Consider the following 24,491-nt stretch of genomic DNA (forward strand, 5'->3'; position numbering starts at 1 on the left):
AACCTTTGAGTAGAAATCAAGCTGGCTTGCTTTCTATGTTTCTGTTACTGAAGGGGAAGAAGGAACTTTCTTTTCCGTGTTCTAAGAGGATTACGTTTGGCTATCACTGGAGGTTTTAAATTCCCATCCTGAGGGGACACCCCCCAACTTTGGAACAAGGGAGGCCCTGAGTGACTGGAGGTGATAAGTGACCCTACCTTCAGGTGGAGGGGTGGTAGCTGTGTGGTCTGCACCGCAGCCTTGCTTAGCATTGTATGCGATGGACAATGAAGGGACAGTAAAACCCCTTTGGCCAGTCTTTGTCTTTTTGGTGTCCTTACTTGGGTTTGGGGTTTTTTTTTTTTTTTTTGGCCATGCTGTGTGGCCTGTGGGATCTTAGTTCCCCAACCAGGGATCGAACCCACGCCCCCTGCAGTGGAAGCTCGGAGTCTTAACCACTGGACTGCCAGGGAAGTCCCTCGGTGTCCTTAAATTTCTGTCTCCTTGTGATTAAATGAATGAAATTACAAGCTCCCTCAGGAAAGGGGAGGCAGTCACTGGCTGGGAAGTTCAAAACCACACTTCATCTATGACCAAGGAACATAGATGCTTTCAGTAATCATCTTATTTCTTTTTTCAGTCACTCTGAACTATATTCTCCTTTACAGATGCGAGGAAACTGAGGCTAAGAGAGGAAAGTAATGTGCTCAGACTCACAAGGAAACACAGAGGTAGGATTTGCAGACCCTGCCATATGGTGCGGAGGTTCTCTAAGGAAACACTGCCTAGGAACCCGGCCCACCCCCACTCCTTATCCATTCTAACCTCCAAGCATTGTTGTGACAACACGTAGCGACTCCTTTCCCCATCCCAAGTGGTGATCTTAACAGTGAACCCTTTAATTCTTCCTCTCGGGGACATCCGTCTCGTCTACGACATGTAGCGAAGATGATTAATCGAGACAATGGGAACATTAGTGGCTCAGATTCTCATCCCCATCGGGAGACCAAACACACACATAACCAGGAGAAACCATACACGGGTTTATTTTATTGTATTTTATTGTATTTCTATAAAGGCAACATCAACTTACCCTGTTAAAATCACTTCTGAAAATAAATTTTCTGGAAATGCATTCTTTATAAATGTAAAGCGTGCAATAATGTGTAAATTTACAGAAACATTTTAAACCGGTTAACTCAGGTAATAGTCTGTAAAATAGGTTTTGTTTCTGGAGATATTACAGGTATCCCTAGACTTTGTTAAAGTCTTTACTTAATTCTGATTAAGGCTTTACGAACAGAGATTTATCTTAATGGTGTAAAATGATTAATTACGTAATTAAAATGACTTGTAAGAACTTTTGAGTCATCCAAAAGTTAAAAAGCAGGGCCAATATTTTAAAAGAGAGGATGACACCTTGGAAAGTCATTTTTATGCCACATCAGCAACAACTTTTAGTGGCTTATTCTTGCCTCACTTGACGGCAGGCACTTCAAAATGATTAAGGAAAAATTGTCATACTTGATTAGTCCTCATCATTTTTGGTTTTGAAGGAAATGTTTGTAAATGAGTAAAAGACCCCAAATAAATGTGTCTGGGCCTATGTATTATTTTTTTAATTTGAATATTCATCTGTTATAATTAAAACAAAACATGTCCACAAGCATATGAAACTGTGCTTGAATTTCCACAAGTATGTTTAGATTTGTTAATGCCTTGTATTTCATGTTCGGAAATCAGACCACGCTAATGCCTTTTTCTCCTTATTATTGTAATCAGCATTGAAAGCTTGGCTTCCATTAACAAATAATCCTTTACAATAAAAGAATCAAGATCTAAGTTCATTACTTCACTATTCGTTTCTGCAGACATCTGACTTCATGGAGTATACCATGCTTCAGATATATTCTTAGGAAAACACTGGGACAGCATGCCGAAGTTTTCTATATTGTTTCACAAAAAGCTAGAAGTTAATTAAAGGGCTCATTTTCACAGCAAGAAGTAGCGATTTACTCCCCCAGTCAATTCTCTACAGTCCCCTCTGGAGAATCCCATGAGTTCAGGTTAGAAGGGACTGGTCTTCCCTTTCCAAAATCATCCATCTCCTCATTGAAACACTGCTCAGAATCCTCCTCGGGTTTACTCATCCCTGCAGGAAAGCCTGGTGCGAGGAAGGACACCTTGGTCCGGGTGAACTCTGGCCACACTGAACCTGTACTTGGCAGGAAGAAAAGCTGACTGCAGGGTGAGAAGCCCTACAGTTTTTTGCAGTGGATATAATTCTTCTTCCTGGTACTTGTTCAGGAAACTCTTACTACAATACGGTTTTAAATAAGCTCTTAATTTGGGAAGATTATTAACTCTGCTTTTTGCATTTTCATCTTTTACAGAGCGTCGTGGAGGTCGTGGTCCACCGTGGACTGTGTGTAAGATGAGCTGGGGGTGTCGGGGTAAATCGGGAGGAGCCTACAGTACTGGCAGAGCACCAAAGTGCCCCGGCAGGTTTTGAAGAGCTGTACGATGTACTTGCGAAATTTCTCCCCCAGGAAAAAGTAGATGACCGGATTAAGGCAGCAGTGAACGAAAGCCAGGGTCTCTGTGGCCTGAATGGCATAGTCCAGGTGTCTCTCAAAGGTGCAGTCTTGAAGGACCTCCAGCTCCACCAGGGTGTCCAGGAAGAGCACCACGTTGTAAGGGGTCCAGAACCCCAGGAAGAGGACCACCACGGCAAAGATCATCTTCACTGCCTTGTTCTTCTTCTCATTTTTGCAGTGCTGCAAGGTCCTGATGATCATGGAGTAGCAGAACAGCATGATCCCCACGGGGATCACCATCCCTAGAAGGTTGATCTCCAGGGAGCTCAGAACCTTCCACCTCGTGGAGTTGAAAGAATACTTGGTTTTGCAGTAGGTGTGGTTGCGCTCAGTATGACACGTGCTGAACACAAGGCCTGGGAGGGAGGCGAGCACAGCCACTGCCCACGTGGCCACACTGGTGATGACCCCGTAAGTCAAGGTCCTTGCTCTCAGGGAGAAGACCGCGTGCACAATGGCCAGGTACCTATCGATGCTCATGAGTGTGATGAAGAATATGCCGCTGTAGAAGCCCACCAGGTACATCCAGGAAACGAGCTTGCAGAGGCCGAGCCCGAACACCCACTGGTCTGCGGCATAGTAGCCCCAGAAAGGGAGCGAGAGCACGAAGAGCAGGTCCGAGATGGCGAGGTTGAGCAGGTACACGTCGGTCATGGACTTGAGCCGCTTGTACTTGAACAGGACCAGAACCACCACAGAATTTCCAAGCAGACCAAACAGAAAGACCAAGGAGTAGAGGGGGGGCAGGAAGAGCTCCCCAAATGCCTTGATACCTTCCTTGGTGCAAGGTTTGGGGATGCTTTCATAAAGATAATAATTGTTATAGATGCTTTCATCCAGGGTGGTGTCTGCTATACCCGTGGGGTTCATTTTCAGATGTATAGGCTCCTCACGGCAGGTCTGAGCCCAACCAGAAGAACCTAATGAGTGGAAGAGCCAACAAGATTTCTATCAGAACAAAAGCGAATCAGAACGGTGCTGCGTACAGAGCACAGCTGCTTCGTATTTTGCCCAGATCATCATACACTCTTCCCAACCTTCCCACATGGAAGGGCTCAGGTCCTTGAACTGAAGGGCAGTGCAGCCAAAGTGAAATAATCCTGCCCTTTGGAGGCAGATTCCAAATTACAGCTCTGCCACTTTTCCTACCCCTCTGCTGGGAGCTCTGGTTCTCCCGTTTGTAAGCGGGGGTAGTAAAACCTCCTTATCAACAAGAGGTTTTCCTTTTTTTTTTTAAGATTTCTTTTTCAATATAGGGACCATTTTTAAAGTCTTTATTGAATTTTGTTACAATATTGCTTCTGTTTTATGTTTTTTGGGTTTTTGGCCATGAGGCATGTGGGATTTTAGCTCCCCGACCAGAGATCGAACCCGCATCCCCTGCACCGGAAGGCAAAGTCTTAACCACTGGACTGCCAGGGAAGTCCCAACGATGAGGTGTTTTTCAAAAGTATATTTCTGAAAGCTAGTCTGGCATTACTGAAATCACTCGCAAGAATGACAAGACTAGCTGACGTGCCCAACAGAACTTTACCCAGGGCCTTTCTGACATGAAAGCCAAAAAAAAAAAAATTAAAAAAAGATTTTAAAATCTTTGCATGTTTCCCCTTCAGACTGTAACACCAAAAATTCAGTGATGACTTAGGTAAATCATCAGGCTAGAAGGGAACCAGGTTGGCCTCTTGCCTTTATATAAAAATTCTGGGACTTCTCTGGTGGTCCAGTGGTTAAGAATCTGCCTTCCAATGCAGGGGATGTGGGTTCGATCCCTGGTCAGGGAACTGAGATCCCACATGCCACTGGGCAACTGAGCCTGCGCGCCACAACTAGAGAGCCCACATGCCACAACGAAGCTCCTGCGTGCCACAACTAAGACCCGATGCAGCCAAATAAATAAATAAATAATATTAAAAAAAAAAAAAAAAAAAGAATAAAAGAAAAGGGGGCAAGGACCAAGAAAATATTTCTTTAAAAAAATTCTAATTCCTCCTGTGTGCTTTGTACTTCATAGGATTTCAGAGCATGTTCACTCATATCGTACATTCAATCCCAGTCCTGTGCTCCTGTTCCCACACCCCCCTCCAACAAAAACCTGGTACTCTAAGCCAAATAAGCATACTGAGCCATGGTGTAGATGACTCGTGAAAGACTCAAGAGAAGTTAAATGCCTCCTGAAGGCCACACAGCCATGTAGAGAACTTGTTCCTCGGGCCCCAAGTCCCAGTGATGTGCTGGTGAACCAGGTCTGGGAGGGCAAAGAGGTGCGGGGGATGGCGGGGGGGGGGGGGGGCTCTGATTTATGGCTCTTGCTGGTTTCCGTGGTGTAAATACTCCCACCGTGGCCAAGTTCAAGCCACCAACCGCCTCAAAAATTCCTGAAGATTTTTAACAATCAGCTCCTGAGAGCTGGTGCGGGTGGGCCCTAGCACGCCACAGCCAAGCCCCATGTTCCCTGTGGAGCGCATTCTTAGTTGGAACACACCTAGCCTCCCAGGCTGGGTGACTGGCCACTCCCGGGCCAACCTGACACTAATGCAGCAAATGTGCTTTCCAGGCCCTGTAGAAGGTTGCAGTATTCAGTTGGGTAAATGGAGGGAAATTTTTGCCCTTTTCATCAAAACCACATGTAAAAAAGCAATCTTACACACTGAATCCTATCAGAGTGGGAATTAGCAGGACAGATCTAGAAAAGGCACATCATAGCCAGAAAGAAAATCTCTACCTCGCCAACCACCCTCATTTCTTATCTAAATTGGCAGATGAGGTTAAAACCTTCTTAAAGTTATTCACACGTCCACATGTGAATCGGAGCAATGCAGGAGGCTTTCCGACTCAAGGCCACCTCCTCTGGCATCCTTCTTAGTGGCACCCTGATATTCCTTATCAAAACCCTTTCACATTGTTCGATAATTCACATCTATTCCCCATCTCCCACCCTGACCACCACACACCCAAACACCCAAGCTATGTGTTTCTCAAGAGAGAGGTTTTGGTTTATTCCTGCAAACAGATGCTGAAGACCTGGGGCATCTCAGGGTCTCAAAAAAAAAAAAAAAAAAAAACTGTGTTATATGATTATCAATTCTAGTTAAATGAATAACAATTCTAGCCTTCCTCCATAATTTTACCAGTGAAAATGAAAGGAATAAGAGAGACTGAGGTGTTAGGAAATTATCAGGAGAAGAAACTAAAGTCAACACAGGTGGTAAATGTCTGGAATTATTCTGCAGGCCTTATTTGGCTGGTGTTTCTTGACCTGGGAGTCTCGATAGAAGCCAGAAGTGGAAAAGTGTATATGTTGAATGAAAATTAGCTGTGTGTTCTGAGCCTGTGGCTTAGGTCAGATGTGTGCAGGAGGAGAGCCCTGTATGTATGCGAGAGCCAGTCAGATGAGGGCTGGGAGGGTAGGTTGTGTGAGCTGCAGGACAGGTGCCAACAGAATGACCAGCAGATGACCAGGATGCCTGAGTGATGGGGTTAGCTGTGTGGCTGGGCAGCTTTCAGCGCTTCCAAAGTCCACACACCTGTGGACAAAGCAACGCAGGGCCTGAGGCCCTGGGAACGCGCCCCCTCACCCCCCTGCCACGCCGGCCCCTTACCTTGCGTTTCTGAAAGTGGCTCCAAGGCAGGTCTGCGAGGCAGTGCCTGGCTTGCTCAAGAAGCACGGCGCTAAGAAAGACAGGAGCCTTTGAAGGGCTCGTGGCTTCCTGTGAGCACCAGCTCTGTTCCTCATCCATCTACGCTGAGTTCAAGTGGGGTTTTTTGATAGAAGTAAGAAGCAGAAAATGAGTGACTCTTAGCTTGGGTTCAGGTTAAACTCTTAGTCACTCATTTCCCCAAACTGAAAGCTGGGAAGGTTTGCTCTCTGCAAGATGAGGGAAGTTACGTTTTTCAAGAGAGAAACTTCTAAATGTTTTAAAATGTATTTGTTGGATTTTTAATTTAAATTTTTTCATTTTAGCTGGCTATGTGCAGTAGAAGTGATCTTTATATTCTGGATCAGTGGGCTGTTTGTTATTTCCCCATCATGGATGTACAGTGGCCAGCAATCAGGATATTCAGTGTTGTCTAAACAGTGGGATCTGAGGAGGTCAGAGTGAGAGGCCAGATTTATTCAAGAATAAGGCTAGTCAAGAGGAGAGAAAAGTGTATCCAAACGTGTGTGTCTGGCAGTGACGTGGAGGCCCTAGTCAACCACATTCGATAAACGTCCTCAGCCTGGTGTAAAGTGACATGACCACATAGCTCTAAGCCCCTTTCCCAGCAGGAAGAGCCCTCCCCCAAGCCCCTTCCACTGAGACACAGCAGAGCTTCCCCTGACAGTGCTCCTGGCTGAGAGTTTCTTCAGGTTCATGTACCCATCACAGCCAAGGAGCTGACATCAGTCCTGAGTCTTTTCTATACGGTATCCTGCCAGCTTCTGCCAGCTCCCAGCCATTTCCTTCTATGTGTCCACAGTTGCTTGGCTCTTTGGTTCAGCTTACAAGAGCCACAAATGTCATTTTTCCTGAGGAATTTGCATAAATAAGAACTGAAAAATTGAGCTAGAGCGGTGTTTATCAAGCTTTTTTTTTCCATTATCACCCCTCCCAAGGAGTCTTTTTGGATTTTTTTTTCCTAATCACCTCCCCATGATATATTTTAATACCACAGATAAATAGGGAAGTTCCCTGGTGGTCAAATGGTTAGGATTCAGTGGCCCGGGTTCGATCCGTGGTCTGGGTACTGAGATCTCACAAGCTGTTCGGTGCAGCCAAATTAATAATAATAATAATACCACAGATAAATAGTAAATCTGCTTATGTTTCGTATATATATATGCAAATATATATGCTTTATATATATAAGAGTAAGGTTTGTTTAGGGTGGGGGGAGTTGCTTCTGGCTACTAATGGGAGAAGACCAGAAATGCTGCTTAAAATCCTACCGCACACAGGCCAGCCCTCCACAATACAGTCATCCAGCCCAGAAGGCCAGCAGTGCTGAGGCTGAGGACTCCTCAGCTACAGCAATATTCCCACCTGTGAACTGTGGAGCCAGATTCATAGAAATCCTGTGAAAAGGAAATGGACAAATAACCTTAGAGAATGCTGGGCTTGGATTCAGGTTAAATACAGTTCCTTACGGCAGTGCTTTCCAGTGCTAATAGTATCATGAACTCCGGAAGCAGATGTAGAGTAAAAACGTCCCAGATATATTTTGTTGCCAGAGCTGACACCAGATCCTTGCTCAAAACCCGCCAACCCCTCCCTTGCACAGGAACTAACATATATCTTTAAGTCACAGGGTCTGGAGACAAAAAAGGGGAGTTATAGGAAGAGAAAAACAAAAACCCAGATAGAACCAGCTGGAACCAAGATGAATCTGACCTCCAGCAACCCCTGAGCCTCATTCTATGCTGATTTCACTACATCAGCTGCTAAATGACACCCCTGCTCACGGCCATGACCCAAAGTTGTGCCACGTGGGCGAGAAGCTCATCCGTAAACAAAGTTCCTGCTTCTCCATTCTCAGGCCATTTAATAAAGCTTGCACTGCATCAATCTCAGCTTCGTTTTTGTTTCTGGCTGCACGAACCTGAAACTTCCCTGCTGAGGCAGGGGGCCTCAGCTGGGCTAGGGCCCGAGCAGGGGTCCATACGACCTGATTCAGTAACAATTTGACCAGTAACTCTATGCCCGTTATACAGAGTAACTTATTTTTAGAAATGCAGAACCTGAGGAAGGTTCCACCATGGAATTAGAGGACTTGAGGGACGAGTTACCCTGGGCAAGGCCATCTGAGCATGTTGCCTAAGTCTCCATGGACCCTCCATGGAGGGGGGAGAAGTGGTAAGTTCTAGAACAGATGATATCTGAATGTCCAAATTGTCATCAGTGGTAGTTGGTCATTGTGGGTCTGGAGATGGTCCCTTAAAGCTAGTTGGTGCTCCCTTGACGGACTGGCCATGTGACAGGCACCTGGCCCCATGAGTGGGGATAAGCCCAAGCTCCAGGGTCCATGTTAGCTGAGGGCACTTGCTTTTTGAGTCCTGCTCAGTCTGGGTTTGGATCTCAGGGTCACCATGTACTAGCTATACGAACCTCAATTTTCTCATCTGTAAAAAAGGGTGATAAAGCCTGAGGATTGTGGGAAGATTAATGACCTAATGTTTGTAAAACACTTAGCATGGTGCCTGGTACAGATATGTGCTCAAAATGGCACCAGCTGTGAAAATTAGTAGGATAAATAAAACACACAGGAATAGCTTTCTCTCTTGAAATGGGTGAGCCTGGCATGTTGCCCTTAAGCCATAACTAGGAATCCAGGAAATATTTTGATTTAGACTCAGTGGGCCACAATCAATTTCTGAGTTGCTGTTCGGGTTAAAAGCAGGTTTCAGGGCTTCCCTGATGGCGCAGTGGTTAAGAATCCGCCTGCCAACGCAGGGGACATGGGTTCGAGCCCTGGTCCAGGAAGATCCCACATGCCGCGGAGCAACTAAGCCCGTACGCCACAACTACTGAGCCTGAGCTCTAGAGCCCGCAAGCCACAACTACTGAGCCCACGTGCCACAACTACTGAAGCCCACGTGCCTAGAGCCCGTGCTCTGCAACGAGAGAAGCCACGACAATGAGAAGCCCGCGCACCACAGCGAAGAGTAGCCCCTGCTCACCACAACTAAAGAAAGCTCGTGTGCAGCAACGAAGACCCAACACAGCCAAAAATAAATAAATAAATAAATTAATTAATTAATTAATTTTTTTTAAAAAAAGCAGGTTTCAGATTTCCAAGTTGCAAAGGTTACTGCCCTGGAGAAAGTCGGTCTTCAGGTTTGCAAAGTAATAATGATAGTGTCCTGGAGAAACACTAAATAGGTTTTCCCTCCAGTAAGGGATTCAAAACTAAACAATATTCCCACCCACAAAAAAAAAAAAAAAGACAAAAGGATGAAATTTTAAGAATCCAGAGAAGGGAGGTGGTGCACTCAAGGCAACACAGCCAGAGACACAGTCAGTGTTAATGCCTACCCTCCCGACATTTTCATGGACAATATCTTTTATTGAGCTAAGTTTCTGAAACCTGACCAGAGAGAAGGTGACCAACAAAAAAATACCCAGAGCAAACCCTCCCTCAAAGCAAGGTGGTATGCCATATGCTGCACAGCACAGACTTTCAACAAGAAACAAAGTGATAGTGTGAGCCTACAGCGCCCCCTGGTGGACCAAGCCTTATTTCAAGATCAAAGACATCAAAATACAATCCCCGGGCCACAGGTACCGTAGCCACCCAGCGTGTCTGACACTGGAAGGCAAAAACTCCCAAGGCCTTCAGGAGGAGCTCCATGGACCTCTGCTGCAGAGCAGAGGTGATAAAGCATCCAGGATTTGGTGTCAGACCTGTTAATACAGCTTAAAATGAGAGAAGGCTGTCAGGTAAGCCACACAGGGGTTGGACCCAAGGACAGAGTAACAGCAAGCTAGAGCTGTAGGGGGCAACTTATGTATGGCAAGCAGGGTGGGGTTAGTTAGCTTTCAAGAGTTCTCTGTTGATTGGCTAAGTTGAAAAACTTTGTAGGCTTGGAGCAGAGGAGTTGTCCCTAGTCATCTGGTTCCCAATCCCCAGGACAATTAGGGCTGGTTCCTAGTGATCCCAGAGTACACACAAGAGGCTAATGGGGGAAGTGACTGGGGTATGGACCTAACTCCTCAAAAAGGGGAACTGACCGGGCCTCAAAACTGGGTCAAGAAAGCATTTGAACACACTATATTACGGGGGAGGTCTGAAGAAACAGACAAAACTTTGGAAAGGAAATAAAAGATTGCAAACAATTAAATTACAAATGGGTTGTTTTGTTTTGTTTTTTGATGATAACTAAAAATTACTGCACATTTGAAAACTAGAAAGCACATTTTCATGTAACCTGGATGTCAAAGAAAATACTATAGATAATAGAAAACACTTATAACTGAATGATAATAAAATATCATTTATCCAATATTGTGGTCAGGGACTTCTCTGGCGGTCCAGTGATTAAGACTCCAAGCTTACACTACAGGGGGTGTGGGTGGGGGAACTAAGATCCTGCATGCTGTGCAGTGCGGCCGAAAAAAACAAACAACAACAACAAAAATTGTGGTCGGCAGCTAAAGAGGCTCTTAGAGGAAAATTTAGACCTTAAATGTTTATACCAGAAAAGAAGAAAGGCTACAAATTGGTAAGAAGTGTTTAACTTGAAAAAGAAACTGCAGAAAAAGGAAGAGTAGAAGAAACTCAAAAAGGGTATAAGGAAGGACTTCTCTGGTGGCCTAGTGGTTAGGATTCCAGGCTTTCGTTGAGGTGGCCCAGGTTCAGTCCCTGGTCGGGGAAGATCCTGCAAGCTGTGCGGTGTGGAAAAAAAAAAAAAGAAGAAGAAGAAAAAGAGTATAAGGAAAAAATAATAAACATAAGAGAGAAATTAGTTAAACAGAAATTGAAAGTGGGGCTTCCCTGGTGGCGCAGTTGTTAAGAATCCGCCTGCCAATGCTGGGGACATGGGTTCGATTCCTGGTCCGGGAAGATTCCACATGCCATGGAGCAACTAAGTCTGTGTACCACAACTACTGAGCCTACATGGCACAACTACTGAAGCCCACGTGCCTAGAGCCCACGCTCCACAACAAGAGAAGCCACCGCAATGAGAAGCCTGTGCACCGCAATGAAGAGTAGCCCCCACTCATCACAACTATAGAAAGCCCGCACACAGCGACGAAGACTCAATGCAGCCATAAATAAATAAATAAATGTATTTAAAAAAAAAGAAATTGAAAGTAAAATAGACCCATAAAAGTATTTGAAAACAATAACAAAATTGACAAAACTCTAGGAAGATAAGTAAAGAAAAAATAGGAAACAATCTTGGGAATGTAAAGGGAGAAATAAATACAGAGCAGAGACTTAAAAGATAATAAATAATATGAATGATTTTATTACAATGAATTTGAAAACTTAAATGAAATGGATAAATTCCTAGAAAAATCTACCTACCAAAATTGTCTCAAAAAGAAGTATAGGGCTTCCCTGGTGGCGCAGTGGTTGAGAATCTGCCTGCCAATGCAGGGGACACGGGTTCGAGCCCTGGTCTGGGAAGATCCCACATGCCGCAGAGCAACTGGGCCCGTGAGCCACAACTACTGAGCCTGCGCGTCTGGAGCCTGTGCTCCACAACAAGAGAGGCCGCGATAGTGAGAGGCCCGCGCACCGCAATGAAGAGTGGCCCCCGCTCGCCGCAACTAGAGAAAGCCCATGCACAGAAACGAAGACCCAACACAGCCAAAAATAAATAAATTAATTAATTAATTAAAAAAAAATTAAAGAAGTATAAACCAGTCAAAAATTGAAATAAAAATTGACATAATCACTCAAAAATTGAATCAGTAGTTTAAATGCTTTGCACAAAAACAAAGTTAAAAAAAAAACCAAAAAAACCTCAGGATGGTTTTATAGGAAAATTCTACCAAACATGCAAGGATTTTTTTTTTTTTATTGGCATATAGCTGCTTTACAATGTTGTGTTAGTTTCTGCTGTACAGTAAGGTGAATCAGTTACACATATCCACATATCCCCTGCTTTTTGGATTTCCTTCTCATTTAGGTCACCACAGAGCACTGAGTAGAGTTCCCTGTGTTATACAGTAGGTTCTCATTAGTTATCTATTTTATACATAGTAGTGTATATACGTCAACCCCAATCTCCCGATTCATCCCACCCCCACCCCTTTCCCCCCTTGGTATCCATACGTTTGTTCTCTACATCTGTGTCTCTATATCTGCTTTGCAAGTAGACCCATCTGTACCATTTTTCTAGATTTCACATATATGCATTAATATATAACATCTGTTTTTCTCTGACTTACTTCAGTTAGTATGATAACCTCTAGGTCCATCCATGTTGCTGCAAATAGCATTATTTCATTCTTTTTTATGGCTGAGTAATACTCCATTGTATATATGTACCACCACATCTTCTTTATCCATTCCTCTGTTGATGGACATTTAGGTGCCATGCAAGGATTTTTGTTTCTTTGTTAACTACACATCTCTAGCACCTAAAACAATGTCACACATGGGATATGCTCAAAATTATTCACTGAATGAATATCTTACACAGATTACTTTATATGACATAACCAAGAAACTTAAGACTTCAGTAATGGGCAAAAAGTATAAAAGTAACAATTCACCAAATAGAAAATACAATTAGTAATAAATGATAATGGAATAATGTGCAATCTTCCTAGCCAACAACAACAACAACAAAAGCAAGAGATTTTTTCCTAAGAATTTAAGTTGTGACCAATTCTCCTAGGTGAAAATTCATTCAATGATTCAACAAGATTTCCTGAACATCTCCTACATACTGGACAATGGTGATTTCAAGAGGAAGTGTCCATGTTTCAGGGCACCAGTTCACAATCCAGTGGAGGAGATGACAATGTAAGAAGATAGTTATGATAGAATATTATGTAAAATAAGATTGAACAGAACTGTATAATAAAATAAAGAGATAATTTTATAAAGTATAATACTGAGTAAGTGAGATATGAGCACAAGTCTATAATAGAACAGAAATCATACCTGGATCTGCTTGTTGGAATGAAGGAAGGCTCCTAAGAATAGTTGATATTTGCCAACCATATCTGCCAAATGAAGGCATGACGTAAGGACTGACTGGCAAGGCTAAGGAAACAGTGGGGTCAGAGGCAAGGAATAGAGAGAGGGCAGGAAACCTGTTTGGGATGGTGATGCTCAGTGTAGTAGGCGGGGAGGGACACTAATGGTAACTGAGATCAGACACAGGCTGAAGTCATCACTGGCATCAGCATTCTTTGAAATAAGAGAAACCATGATCTCATCGATGCTCTTCTTTCTAATTGAACGTTAGCTCTACCTCTGAGCACAGTGATGCAGATGTGTCTAAGGCTCCATCCAGTAGGTAGCTCTTGGGAACACCCCATGGGATAGTCACCTTCCACTTCCTTGTTTTCTTTTGAGCTCCTGATGGTTTTCTTCTGCCCCCAAAGCACACCCAGGGCCAGCTTAGCCAGTGTGCAGCACCACTTCTTTGGATTTAACCCTGACAATTTTCCTTCCCGTTAGGTGAGGATAGGAGACTACAGCTTATTTCCTCTTTGCATCCAAGGAACTAAATATAACACACAAGTACTGCCAAATTCTGAATAATAAAATATGCATTATTCTCTTTTTATGAACAAATGTATTAGTGTGAAGTCAAGCGGAGGCCAGTGTTCATGAAGGAACAAATCCAATCATCTCAAACAGATCGATGGTTGATTACACACCTTACTCCTCCCAGGAGTGACGCTTGACGCCAGAAGAGAGCTGGAGTCCAGAGTCCAACGACCTCATTCCCACCCAGCTGGTCCCCATGTTACAGTTAGAGACTCACTGAGGGGAAAAAACTGCCCAGGGTCATTGGCCAGAGGGTATTTCAATCCCCTGAGGTGGATTTTTTTCTGGGTGAGACTCGGACACCTCACAGCCTGCCCCCCAGTGCGAGCCCTCACGCTCTGAGGAGAGTGGGGCCCAGCCCTCCCACCAACCCCTGAGCTTCTGGACCCTAACTTCCGACACCCCTACCCCTATACAAAACCCACCAGTGGCCCAGAGAGGAGAAAGTGAGAGAAATATGGTAGGCAGCGGATAAAGCCTTCACTCCAGCCTGGCTCAGGCTCACAAGGGTCTTGTCTGTAGGGCACAAGGAGGGGTGGTGCCTCACAGCATACCAACCAAGGGAGCAGCATGGGGGCATGGCTTCAGAGGAGTTGGTCATGGCTCCCTGCCCCCTAACTGCTCAACACTGACCAGCAGGAGATGCCAAACACCTACTGCCGCTCCCAGTAGCCGCTTCGGCAACACAGCTCCTCAACCCGTTCCCCTTGCTTCTGCTTGGGAGAGGCTGGAAGAAGCTGTATGGTTGATCTAAGAACCTTGCTCATCTCTTTCCTCAAATTCACACAATAAAGAATGCCAAACACTGGAGCAGGCTGGGGCAACACTCCTGCCTTTTCATCTTTGCTGTACCTAATCAATAGAAACATATATGTAACCATATGATTTATGAGTTTATTTGCTGAATCATCCCTCAGTTATGGAGGCCAATTTCAATGACTTTCTTCCAGAGACAGACTTTTTACATTATTAGGAAGCCCCCCGAATACTGTCTATCACCCCCTCACCCCCCGGCGACTATAGCCCAACTGGTGAAATTGCAGTTATTTGACCCTGAGAAATAGTATAAAAAAAACAATGGGAGACTGTTGATGGGCAGCAGAGTCTCCAGGGAACAGGGCCTAGACTCTAGAGGTCCCTTCCATACTGCTAGATACCAACATGTTCCATCAGTTCTTCAGGACATATACTCCACACAGAGCAACGACCACCCTTCCTCCTCCAGAGCAACTACCACCCAACACACCTACAATCCACCAAATCCTGTCTCTGGAATAACCAACTGCCTCCAATCCTGACTTTCTAGCTGTAAGTCAGCCCTGTGAGGTTCTTCCTCCCATCTTAACCCAAGGTTCTATTCCTTCCTTGTTAAACACAGTTGAAGACACAAAATATAAAATACAGCTCTGCATATTCAAAGAATGTATTTTTATTTTACCATGTAAATAATTTTGGAAATATGACAGTACATTCAATATGAGGAATTTTAATACTGCCATCTTATATGTGAGAGAGGCAGTAGAGAAGAGTATCACGGGCATTTTTACTACAGAGAAACAGTTTACCACAGCCCTCAAGAGGGTACATGAGGAGTCACCATGAGGAAAGAAGTTGGAAAAAAATCTCATTCCTGCAGCTCTGAGAATCCTTGGGTGGGACCTGTGGAGGCAGAAGGTGGCTGTGGAGACTGGAAAACAGACTGCAGGGGTACACCATGGTCTGTTGCTGCCATCTTTTTTTGGTCTAGGGTAAAAAGAGGAGAAAAATCTGTTGGAAAATAATGGCTCCATGATGTGCTAAATAATGAAGCCCTGAACTGCAAAACCCAGGGCTTTCAACAAAGAAAAACAAAACTGCTTAGAAGCAGTTGGGAGAAACCCTGGGCCATATTCCCTTAGGGTTTACTCCCTCCTCAGTGTTCCCAGGTGTCAGACACTGTCTCTCCCATCTCTTAGGAATAGATATCCCTATCCTCCCTCTTCTCTTTCCTCTGGCCTCCTCCGGCCCTGCCATTTCCCTGACACTCCCACGTCAACACTTAGTCCCAGAATCTGCTTAAATATTAGCACCAAGGGTTAAGAGCTGGGATATACCAAGCCTTCCTAAGTGCCAGAAGTCAATGTGGAGAGGGAGATGAAGTAGGAAAGACTGAATATTTACCTTATATCCACATAGCCACTGTGATTCTCTCATGCTATGATATTTGAGAACATTCCAAGATAAGAAGTGATACCTAATATAAGATAAAATGTATTTTTAATCAGAAAACATTTTTCATATATTATCTATGGTACTTAAAAATGTCATGTAGAGAAAATTAACTTTTGCTCTTTTCTGAAAATATTTAAAGTTTATATAATAAAACACAAAATGATACTGTGAATATGTTATCAAACAAGAATGTGTGTGTGTGTTAGCTTGTGTGTGTGTGTCCCTGTATACATACACTTTTGGGTGCAAATATTATATAAGCAGTACTCACACCTACACAATGACATGATGTAATAAAAAGCTCATGTACTAAAATGTATCCACGGTACAATGGTATATCTGCATTACAAAAGCCCTCCTCCCGCATACTTTTTTTGAAACGGGGCTCATTTTACTTCATGGGACATGCACACATTGTTAGCAGTTCCAAGATATATTTATTTGAACGTCTTGGTTTATTTAAGGAAAAAAGGAAGAGATGTTGTGATCAATAACTGAGTGCTGGAAAAGGATCATTCTTGCATATAATTGAGAAGTGGGACTGATTTGGTCAAAAGTGTCAGTCAAGCTACATTAAACATATTTTAACATACAAAACTGATTTTAGAATTATGAGACTGAAACAAAGAAATGCATTTTCCATGTTGAGTGTAACTTACATCATTTATTCATGAGCAAAATATTCTAATCAACTAAGTTTTGCAACTAAGGGAATAACTATAGTATTTAAACTCACCCATTTAATATGTTTTTAAATGCTTTAGCTTCTTTCAGCTTCTCTAAGAGTTTCTGCTTGATGCTTCTATTGAAGCATGCTCCAGAGTTGAATGCCACTCCAAATTCACTGTCACATCCTCATCTGCATACTAGGGCCTCTCATGGGTCATGTGCTATGAGGTAATGTAACCAGTTTTTCAATTCAATCTTATTTTATATCTAACATTTAAATTCAGCTCAGAATTAATTTGGAGGATCCAAAGAATATTATCATTCTTAAACATGTGGAAAATTTACATGTGAAAAAATATCCCTTCTCAAGAAATTGAGAGTTAAGTTTCAGAATTCTTACCTATGAATGTGCTCAAGACGATCATCAACAATATCATTCCCACCCACCTTATGGTTTAGCAGTCATAGTTTATTACAGAGCTTGGAATATTTGGGGCGAAATATTACTGTAGGCTAAAACCTAGAAAAATTCACATAATTAGTTTAATGATAAAGATATTACCCCAGCTGTTATGTCATATGACAGATCTTGACTATTGTTCTTGCACCCAAACTAGGATTCAATGCTTCATTTTGGCAGTTATTTTAAGGGCCACAATCTGATTATATGCATGTGCAGTCTTTTCATCACAGAATTTAGAAAAAAAAGTTAAAAACAGAAATAATGTACTAATTTAAAATATACTGAAAGTCACATACGAAAACTAAATTAAATATAAATATTTAGACTCTTGCCTTCTGAGATGGCCCACACTCTGTCCGTGCAGTGTGTTTTTCCCAGGGCCGCTCTCACTTTTTGAGACGGACCGCATTCTGTCTACGGAATGTGTACCTCTCTAAATAAAGCCACTTCTTACCGATCACTTTGTCTCTCAGTGGATTCTTTCTGTGACAAGGCATAAAGAACCTGAGCTTCAGTAAGTCCTGACACCAGTTCTGCAGGAACTAATAAGGCCCCCACCCAGGTGGAGGATAGAATGGTGATGTTGACCCTCCTGACTTCAACCAACTAAAGCTTGGACTCTGTCGACCTTTGCCCCAATTCTATGCTGAATTCTCCTCAGCTCAAGCCCCCTCCTGAATATGCACGTACCTTTAGTTTAAAACTTCCCCAATTTTGCAGTTCGGGGAGACACCTCTTTGGGAAAATATCCCCGGTGTTCTCCTTACTTGCTGCAAGGAGAATCCCTTCCTTCTCCCCAACCCCCCAAAAATTAATATTTAATTAGATCAAAGATTCCTCAATATATAAGTGATACTGGTAGAAATTTAAAGTGCATTTCAAATAATTCTTCCATCAAAGGATCTATTATGGCAGTACAGTGGTTCTTGGAGTGTGGTCCTTGGACCCCTAAAGGGGCTTCAGGATTGTTTCAAGGGGCCTATGAGGTCAAAACTATTTTTGTAATACTACTACTAATACCAAAGTAAATAATTTTAACTTCTAAATTCTAAAGAATTTCTAGAATTACAGTTGACCCTTGAACAACATCGAGGTTAGAGACACCCACCATCCATGTGGTCAAAAATCTGACTATAAATTAAGCGGGCCCTCCAAGTACGCAGTTCCATGTCCATGGATTCAACCAACCTAGGATCAGATCGTGTAGTAATGTAGCCTTTACTATTGAAAAAAATCCACCTATAAGTGGACCCGTGCAGTTCAAACCCGTGTTGTTCAAGGGTCAACTATGTATCTGTTTTTAATTTTTTTCTTCTATGTCCTAAAGAATGTACAATGAGGGGACTTCCCTGGTGGCACAGTGGTTAAGACTCCGCGCTCCCAATGCAGGGGGCCCGGATATGATCCCTGGTCAGGGAACTAGATCCCACATGTATGCTGCAACTAAGGAGCCCACGTGCCACAACTAAGGCCCGGTGCAACCAAATATATATATATATATATATATATATTTTTTTTTTTTTAATAAAGAATGTACAATGAAATTTCCCAGAGGCTACAATGTGATGATGCTGCCAGTGGTTTTACCTGCCAATGCTTTTGCACCATTAGTGCAAATATCAACACAGTGAAAAAGGCAAATAACATCTTACCATTATTATGAAAATAGTTTTGGACTTGCAAACACTGTAAAAGAATCTCTGGTTCCCACCAGAGGGCGCCACATTCCACACTTTGAAAACTGCAGTATTAGGGTAATGAATCTTGCCAGCAGGTGACAGAAGGTACAGTTTAGTATCTTCAAATTAATCCTAGCCACAAGTTAAGATATTGTGAGTTATCAAATGTAATCCAGGATTAGGCAAAGCCTTCTTAGATATATAACAAAAGCACAACAACAACAAAAAAAGTAAATTAGACTTACAAAAACTTTTATGCTTCAAAGGATACCATCAAGTAAAAAGACAACCCACAAAATGGGAAAAAATATATATATCTGATAAGCGACTTGTATCCAGAATATATAAAAACCCTTACAACTTAATAAGACAAATAACCAAATTTAAAATGAAGAAAGGAGCTGAATAGACATTTCTTCAAAGAAGAGATATAAACAGCTAATAAGCACATGTAAAAATGGTGAACATCATTAACTATCAGGGAAATGTAAATCAAAACCCCAATGATATACAACTTCATATCCACTAGGATGGCTATAACCCAAAAGACAGATAGTAACAAGTGTTGACAAGAACATAAAGAAACTGGAACCCTCACACATTACTGTGGGAATGTAAAATGGTGCAGCCACTTTGGAAAACAGTTTTCCAAAGTGGTGCAGCCACTTTGGAAGACTGATGACTGGATAAACAAAATGTAATATAGCCATACAATGAACTATTATTCAGCTATAAAAAGGAATGAAGTACTAATACATGCTACATCATGGATAAACCTAGGAAACATTATGGTAAGTGAAAGAAACCAGTCACAAAAGACCAGATATTATTTCATTTACATGAGATGCCTGAATAGGCAAATCTATAAAGATAGAAAGTAGATTAATGGTTACATAGGGTTGGGGGAGAGGAGGATGAGAGAATGGTGAGTGACTACTAATGAGTATGGGGTTTCTTTTTGGGGTGATGAAAATGTTCTATAATTGATTATGATAATGGTTGCAAAACTCGGTGAATATACAAAAAGCCACTGGATTGTACCCTTTAAAAAGGTGAATTTTATGGTATGTGAATTATATCTAAATGAAACTGTTACATGTATACATAAGTCAGTTGCCCTTATTATGACTTTAAGACACTACATGATCTACCCTTAATATTCTAACCTCATTTCCTACCATCTCTTCCTTTCTCCCTCAACACTAGCCTTTGCCTCAAAGATGCCACAAGGCATGTTGCCACCTCAGGTCATTTACATTTGGTTTTTCCTCTGCTTTGAATATTCTTCTTTCAGATATGTACAGTAAATTCTCCCATTCCTTTCAAGTTTTTACCAAAAAAATTACTTTCTGAATGAGGTCTTCAACTGTAATCCAAATGAAAATTTCAATACTCTCTGACATATTCTTTTAATCCCCATTCTCCTTTTTTCTCCCTAGCATTTCCTATTACCTAAAATACCAAATATTCTATTTTCTTTTTTCTTTTCTTATATCTTTATTATTTTTTATTCAAAAAGTTGATTTACAATATTTTATTAGTTTCAGGTGTACAGCACAGTGATTCAGCATTTTTCAAGATTATACTCCATTATAAGTTATTACAAGATAATGGCTATAATTCCCTTGCTATACAGTATATCATTGTTGTTTATCTATTTTATACATAGTAGTTTGTATCTGTTAATCCTGTACCCCTAATTTGTCCCTTCTCCCTTTCCTCTCCCGTTTGGTAACCACAAGTTTGTTTTCAATGAGTCTGAAAACATTGGTATTATTTTTTAGATTCCACATATAAGTGATATCATACAGTATTTGTCTTTGTCTGACATTTTGCTAAGCATAATATTCTCTAGGTCCATCCATATTGCTGCAAATGGCAGAATTTCATTCTCTTTTTTAATGGCTGAATAATATTCCATTGTGTATATATGCCACATCTTAGTAATCCAATTGTCTGTTAATGGGCACTTGGATTGCTTCCATGTCTTGGCTATTGTAAATAGTGTGGCTATGAACATTGGGGTGCATGTATCTTTTTGATTTAGCCTTTTTGTTTTTTCTGGATATATAGCCAAGAGTGCAATTTTTAGTTTTTTGGGAACCTCCACACTGTTTTCCAGTGACTGTGCCAATTTACATTCCTACCAACACTGTACAAGGGTTCTCTTTTCACCACATCCTCTCCAACATTTGTTATTTGTAGACTTTTTGATGACAGCCAGTCTGACAGATATGAGGTGATATCTTGTTGTGGTTTTGATTTGCATTTCTCTGATGATTAGCAAAGTTGAGCATCTTTTGATGTGCCTTTTCATGTACCTGTTAGCCATCTTCTTTGCAAAAATGTCTATTTAGGTCTTCTGTTCATTTTTGATTGGGTTGTTTGTGTTTTGATATTGAGTTGTATGAGCTATTTATATATTTTGAATATTAACCCCTTGTTATATCATTTGCAAATATTTTCTCGCATTCCGTAGGTTTTTTTTAATTTTGTCAATGGTTTCCTTTGCTGTGCAAAAGCTTTTAAGTTTAATCAGGTCTCATTCATTTATTTTTGCTTTTATTTCTTTTGCCTTAGAAGACTGATCCAAAAAAATATTGCTATGACTTATGTGAAAGAGTGTTCTACGTTTTCTTCTAGGAGTTTTATGGTTTCTGGTCTTACATGTAGGTCTTTAAATCATTTCGAGTTTATCTTTGTATACAGTATGAGGGACTATTCTAATCTCATTGTTTTACATAGAGCTATCCAGTTTTCCCAGCACCACTTGTTGAAGAGACTGTCTTTTCTCCATTGTATATTCTTGATTCCTTTGTCATAGACAATTGAACATAGGTGTATGGGTTCATTTCTGGACTCTCTATTCTGTTCCATTGACCCATGAGTCTGTTTTTGTGCCAGTACCACACTGTTTTGATTACTGTACATTAGTAGTATAGTCTGAAGTCTAGGAGGATTATACCACCAGCTGTCTGAAGATGGTAAAAGATTTAGTGTGGTAGATCATCATATTAATGGTAATGGATATTAGACATAGGCTGAAGTAATCACGGGCCTTTTCAAATAAGAAAAGCCATAATTCAATCAATCTTATTCTCTCACATGGACATGAGTAAAATGGATAATAAGAGAACTCTAAAAGATGAACTACTGAATGTTTACTTTGTAATATATACTCTACTGAATATATATCTATCCATTGAAATCCTCACAATAACTCTATGAAGTAGATTTTTTCACTATCTTCCATATGTAGATGGGGAAATTGAGATACACACGTATTAGTAGCCATGCCAACATCATAAAGTTGGTAAGTGATGGAGCCTAGATTAATATCCAGTGCTTGAGCTCTGAGCCATCTTTTCCTGACATTAGATCTGGCTAAGAGGAGTCAGCCCATATCACTTCATGGGTCCACAAAGAACCCCAACCTCTCCTAAAAACAAGTGTCAAGCTACACACAAGAACTTGGATGGGGACTTCCCTGGTGGTCCAGTGGCTAAGACTCTGCGCTCCCAATGCAGGGGGCCCGGGTTTGGTCCCTGGTCAGGGAACTAGATCCCACATGCATGTTGCAACTAAGAGTCCTCATGCCACAGCTCAAGATTCCGCATGCCACAGTGAAGATCCTGCATGCAGCAACAAAGATCCCACGTGCCGCAACTAAGACCCGGCGCAGTCAAATAAATAAATAAATATTAAAAAAAAAAAAAAAAAAAAGAACTTGGATGGATTGCAAGGTAATTATGCTGAATGAAAAATGCAATCTCAAAAGGTTACAAACTGTAAGATTCCATTTTTATAACATTCTCGACAAAATTATAGAGATTGAGAACAGATTAGTGGTTGCCAGGTATTGGGTGCAAGGCTTTATCTCATAGGTAAACCTTAGGAACACCCCCATGAGGTGGTCAATTCCCATCTCCTTGCTTTCTTTTGCACCCCAAAGACCAGTCTTCTTTTTCTTTCAAGCTCACTACAACTTCTACAGCTCCTTCCTAAGGCTTAGCCCTGACAATTCTTCCTTCCAATCAGGTGAGGATTGGAGCCACCAGCTAGTTTTCTCTTTTTTGCAAACTCCAAAGAATGAAATATGCATTATTTTCTAATTATGAACAAATGTATCAGTGTGAAGTCAAGAAGAGGCCAACATGTTCATCAAAGAGCAAATCCAGTCATTGCAAAGGGGACTGACGGTTGATGAATCATTTTCGTCCTCCCGGCCCCAGGCGACCCTTCGACGCCAAGTAAGACCTTGGCCCCAACGGCCTGTCCTCACCCCCCAGTCTGTCCCCATGTCACAGAGGCTCACTGAGGGGAGGAAACGGCCCAGGGTCGCCGGCCAGGGGGACTGCTATGCCCTGAGGCAGTTTTGGGGGGGGAGATGGGGCCCGGTCCCCCCACAGCCTGGCCCTCACCTGGGCGGCTCCCCCGCCTTCCAGTGCTCCGAGGTGGGTGAAAGCCGCTGCCCTGGTTCCACAGCCTCCCCTTCCCCACTTCCTGGCGCCTGGTCCCTCCCCCGCTCCCCAGTCAAATTACCTGTCAGGGACCAGCGAGTCTGTAAAGAAACGACATGGCAGCGGAGGGCAGTTAACAGCCGCCCCAGCTCTGAGGTTGTGGCTCAGGGCGTGTCTGAGCATGCGCTTCTCCCAGCCAATCAGAGACAAGGGGGAACTGGCGGGCGCCTCTGAGTGGCTAGCCTGGAGGCGCGAGTCTTGCAGCCAATCAGAGCCAAATGAGCCCAGAGGCTGTGGCTCCAGGGGGTGTGTTCTTTCATTCAAGGCTCAAAGTGTATCCGCGCTCAGGCGGCCTCAAGAGCCCGGTAGGAGTAACCCGTCTAGGGGCGGCCGCCTCTCGGCCAGTCAAGGCAAACAAAAGGACGCATGTCTTGTGGGTCCCTATGGGGCGAGATCCACGGGAACATCTACACGTCTCACTGTTGCGCTGTCAAGGCTCAGCGCTGTAATAGGAGACTGAGATCTACTGAATATCCAAGCCTGAATTCACACTGGTTCCTCTGCCATAAATGCCCTTCTTGCTTTCCTTCCCAGTTGACTTCGGTTCTTCCTTCAGAGGCCGACGCAATGCCATCTTCTCTTCTAAGCCTCCTCCAACCTGGGAGAATCTGATCTCAGGTGGACCGGCCCTGGTCATCCTGCGTTGAGACTGCCCTGCCTTTGTGCCGCCCCCCCACCACTCCGCACCCCACCCCATCAGACTAGGAGCTTGTCTCGCCCCGGGAAGTGGAGGCAGATTGCATAATAACAACTTGCAAGGGCTGAGTCTGAGGCCGAGCTTCACTCACAGCAGGTTTCACAACCCCCAAGCTTTGTGGCCTCAGGGAAGGGAATTAAGCCCTCTGAGATCAACTTTCTCATCTACAAAAGGGAGGAAGATGGAAAAGCCTCCCTTTAAATTGTTGGATGACTTGAACTGTAAGTAAAGGGACAGATAAACCTAGCGCAGGCTCTTGTCATTTACCTAACTAGTTGTCTGAAGAATGTGAGGAGTTCAGGGGCTGAGGAGTGGGAGGGGGATTGGTAGCGCCTTCTGGTACCTAAATTTAGGCTTCTTTAGGAAAAGGCATTTCCAGATTGGAGGCACCTCAGGATGACATCGGCAGAACTGGGCCCAGCAGTTGGAAGCCCCAGGAAAATGGCTTGGCTAGGGGGTGAGGTC

The 24,491-nt window shown here is 42.8% G+C and overlaps 1 protein-coding gene across 7 annotated transcripts; it reads right to left on the reverse strand.

Annotated features, from left to right (window-relative positions):
• Positions 1–1,063: 1,063 nt before the first annotated feature.
• CCR4 (C-C motif chemokine receptor 4) lies at positions 1,064–23,438 on the reverse strand. 7 transcript variants are annotated; one of them, XR_011075753.1, is made up of 6 exons: positions 23,352–23,426; positions 18,783–18,941; positions 17,068–17,187; positions 16,735–16,888; positions 15,948–16,020; positions 15,234–15,530 (listed from the first exon to the last, which is right to left on the reverse strand). XR_011075753.1 is itself a non-coding variant. In XM_068559014.1 (2 exons), exon 2 carries the CDS (start codon positions 3,444–3,446, stop codon positions 2,367–2,369), a length of 1,080 nt encoding a protein of 359 aa, XP_068415115.1. In that variant the 5' UTR covers positions 3,447–3,496; positions 23,352–23,426; the 3' UTR covers positions 1,064–2,366. The 7 variants fall into 7 exon arrangements, 1 of the variants encoding a protein (XP_068415115.1); XR_011075752.1 differs by lacking the exon at positions 18,783–18,941; XR_011075754.1 differs by lacking the exon at positions 17,068–17,187.
• Positions 23,439–24,491: the final 1,053 nt, after the last annotated feature.

Source organism: Eschrichtius robustus, chromosome 12 (genome assembly GCF_028021215.1).
Source record: "Eschrichtius robustus isolate mEscRob2 chromosome 12, mEscRob2.pri, whole genome shotgun sequence".
In the NCBI taxonomy this organism is placed as follows: domain Eukaryota; kingdom Metazoa; phylum Chordata; class Mammalia; order Artiodactyla; family Eschrichtiidae; genus Eschrichtius; species Eschrichtius robustus.

What these genes read in the sequence shown, in the direction of transcription:
- CCR4 (XM_068559014.1), bottom strand. Translation starts at nt 3,446, where the DNA reads ATGAACCCCACGGGTATAGCAGACACCACCCTGGATGAAAGCATCTAT.